We start from the raw sequence: 3711 nt of genomic DNA, 5'->3' as shown, positions 1-3711 counted from the left end.
TAGTCCTTATTTTGAGCTATGTCACAAATGTTTTCCTCATATTATCTTGTCTTTTGATGTTTTTAAGAAAGATTTTTTTATGTGACTGAATTTTATGGCTTCTGGATTTTGTGAAATATATTGATAAGTCTTTCCTACTCTAAGCTAACAAGGAAGCTATCTCTAATTCTCATCTAATTTTTTTGTTTCTTTTTTTTACATTTGAAACTTTGATCCTGGTAATGGGCATTCTCACTTGTCTTCCCCAGATAGCTACCTGGATTCCCTAAGACTCACTGAAGTGGAATGCTGTCATTATAATGTACAAATTCTCATATGCATTTGGTTCTATTTGAACTTTCTATTCTGTTCCATTCTGGTGTGTGTCTTATGTGTGCACTAGAAACACACTTCTACTTATTGATATTTTACTATATATCTTAATATCTTAATGGGTGACTCTCCATTTGCCACCATGCTTTTCTTTTTCAGACTTTTCATCACTTCTGACTTGTAGATTTCCCCAAGAACTTTAGAATCAGGGTGACTTGTTCCAAAGAAAATCTATTGGTATTTTTATTGGGATTCAGTTATATCCATAAACGAACATAGAGAGAACTGACAATTTAATGACATTGAGTTTCTATCTAAAAATATGAGGTGTTACTATTTTTTGTTTTTGTTTTTGGAGGGGAGGATCCTTTTGTAGTATTTAAATGTTTTTTTCATTCAGGTCTTGCACATTTCTTGTTATGGGTACTTTTTTGTTGTTACTGTAATTATGCTACATTTGCTTTCTTACATAGTCTCATTTTGCAGATAATAGATTGGAATGAACTTTTCAATACTTGAAAATGAGATTGCTCTTCAGTACCTAGAAGCACTGGAGAAGCTATAGGGATGTGCCAGAAACACTGTTTGAGAGTAGGGAAAGAAGACTGCCTTCACTGAGTTCAGCCCATTTCATAAAAAAACTGTTTTCATAAGATGGAATAGATTCATTAAAGGAGTCCAAACTAGTCTTCTCCCTAAATTCTATCAATAGCCCAAAATAAAAAACCTGGTAGTACTCCTTGACTATTCCCTCTCCTTCCACTGACCATCTATCCATGTTTTTTTTTTTTTTTAAATCATTAGGAGAGAATTTTATTTTAAAAGTGTCATCTTAAACTGCAAGGATGTCCGTTAAACATCACAATTAAACATGCCAAAGGAGAAGCCATGTTGTCAAAATGCCCACTTAACCCACCCAAACATTTCAAACCCACCCTCTGCTGACCTTCTATAATCCCATTTTTTTAAGTTTTTTTTTTTCTTTTTTTAAACAAGAGAAAGTAGACAGATACATGTTGGTAAATGCTAACTATCCATATTCACATAGAGACACAGTGTAATCTCTGAGCCCAATATACAGAGAAAGGAGGAAAAAAGCTAGAATTCTATGCACTACTACACAGGGGCCTAGCACCCTCCAGCTTCCAGCAGAGCTAAGGGAACAGAAGGTTTTTCTTTTTTCCCACAGAGCATGGTGGTGTTGATTCCATAAAGTTTTTGTTGAGAAGGAAGGGATAAAAATGAATTTGGAACAGAAAGGGGTAGAGATTCTTTTCCCACTGAATTCTGCTCAAGGTATTTCCCCCAAAAATAGGTTGTGAACCATGGTATAAAGAGAAAAGAGACCTCAAAAACAGGGCGACTGAGCATAAGAGGAGGAAAAAAAAAAAAAAAAAAAAGACTGCAACTTGCTCCCAGGGAATGCAGAAAATTAAAAAAGGTTGGAATCCATCAGTGTTCCATTAGTCATCTTCTCCTTCAACTTCCTCTCCTTCCTGCCCCTCATCATCATCTTCATCTTCTTCACCTTCATCCTCATCCCCTTCTTCATCAGTATCTTCCAGTCCTTCTTCCTCTTCATCATCATCTTCTTCTCCTTCCCTTTCCTCATCATCCATGCCCGGAACCAAGTAGTACTGTAATGGATTTGGCCAAATATCATCTTTGAAGACCTCTCCTGACTCATCTGCACCTGCATCAGAATGATCAGTAAACCAGATGAAGAAGCTTTCTGGTTCCTCACGCTGTCTCTTCCTGCTGGCTTTATTCTGTGTTTGACTTAAATGTTTCGTCAAATCTGTTCCCGATTTCCATTTGATTTCAGTGGACTTTGAAGATGGATGACCACTCTCATTCAGATGAAATTCTTTGGCGAGAATTTTATTTTTGAAGTAAGGGTTTTCATCAAAATAAAAATCTATTCTGTAACTTGATTTAATATCTTCAAATTCTGTCACTTCAACTCTTGTCAAATAATGCAGCACCTCTTCATCCTCCTCCCCAAGTAGTGCAGACACTTGTGGATGGTTAACAAATGTTGTTACCCCAAAATTTGGGATTTTGGCGATCAATTCCGACCTCTTCTGAAAATATGGTTGGTGGAGATTGTTATATTTCTGTTCTACTTTCAAAATCTCACTGGCTTGTTCATTAAGTCTGTCTATTTCATTTTGTACTTCATCAATATGTTCAATTGCTTCTTGCTGTTCTTTTTCTTCCTTCGGCAAGTTCGGAGAAGCAGACGTTGCCTCTGACCCGGAGGCAGGAGTCAGTCTCGGTTTCTTCGCTTTCTTCACTTGGGGTGGAAGTGTAGACTGGTGTTTGGGGGCCATGCTGGGAGAAAAGCCAAGAATCCACCCAGGGGAAGAGGTTCGTGCTTGGAGCTCTGAGAACTCTATCCATGGTTTTTAACTGATGGTGAATATAAGAATCATACTTGCAGCTTTTAAAAATACATACAGCTAGGTTCTACTCTTGTCCACTCTGATTCAGCTCTAGGGCAAGTCTAGGCGTGTGTATGTCTGTGAATCACAATCAAACTCATGATTGTGACTCCCCACCTTTTAAGAATCATTAATAAACCAAAAACTAAGTCCTGTTGACCATACACCCTAAATATCTCTGCAATATACTTCTTCATTTTTACCTTTGCCAATTTATTTTTTTGTTTTTATTTTTTATTATTATTTTGTATACATTTATTTTTTGGCTGTGTTGGGTCTTCCTTGCTGCACAGGGGCTTTCTCTAGTTGCGGTGAGCAGGGACTACTCTTCATTGCAGTGCACAGGCTTCTCACTGTGGTGGCTTCTCCTGCTGTGGAGCATGGGCTCTAGGCACGCAGGCTTCAGTAGTTTTGGCACGCAGGCCCAGCAGCTGTGGCTTGTGGGCTCTAGAGTGCAGGCTCAGCAGTTGTGGTGCACAGGCCCAGTTGCTCCACGGCATGTGGGATCCTCCCGGACCAGGGATCGAACCCATGTCCCCTGCATTGGCAGGCAGATCCTTAACCACTGTGCCACCAGGGAAGTCCCACCTTTGCCAATTTAAACTGATACGTCATCATCTCACGCCTAGACCACTCTAGCAATCTCCTCATTGCTATTCTTAAATCTGTTCTTTGTTCCTTAAAACCCAGCCTCTAAACAGCCAGCAAGGCCACACATGTAAAATAAAAATCAGACTGTGCCACATGCCAACATAAACTCCTTCAAAATTTCCCATCTATGATTCCTAAACACTGATCCACTGACAAGTGCCAGTCTATAAGTTTCTACTGGTGTGTTGCACAATGAAACTCAGAAAATAAAGACAACATGGTGATTTTTTTATGAAACCAAATTTATTCAGTTTAAATTATCTGCATTCTATGATTATATATTTAGTGGCAATATATTCTGTTT

The 3711-nt window shown here is 38.5% G+C and overlaps 1 protein-coding gene across 1 annotated transcript; it reads right to left on the bottom strand.

The window, feature by feature from the left end:
* Window positions 1–1775: 1775 nt before the first annotated feature.
* On the bottom strand, window positions 1776–2645 carry LOC130842486 (protein SET-like). The gene has a single exon (XM_057719146.1). It carries the CDS (start codon window positions 2643–2645, stop codon window positions 1776–1778), a length of 870 nt encoding a protein of 289 aa, XP_057575129.1.
* Window positions 2646–3711: the final 1066 nt, after the last annotated feature.

This window comes from Hippopotamus amphibius, chromosome X, assembly GCF_030028045.1.
Source record: "Hippopotamus amphibius kiboko isolate mHipAmp2 chromosome X, mHipAmp2.hap2, whole genome shotgun sequence".
Taxonomy (NCBI): domain Eukaryota; kingdom Metazoa; phylum Chordata; class Mammalia; order Artiodactyla; family Hippopotamidae; genus Hippopotamus; species Hippopotamus amphibius.
Note: the sequence above shows the minus strand (reverse complement) of the source record. Positions and strands in the feature narration are given on the sequence as shown.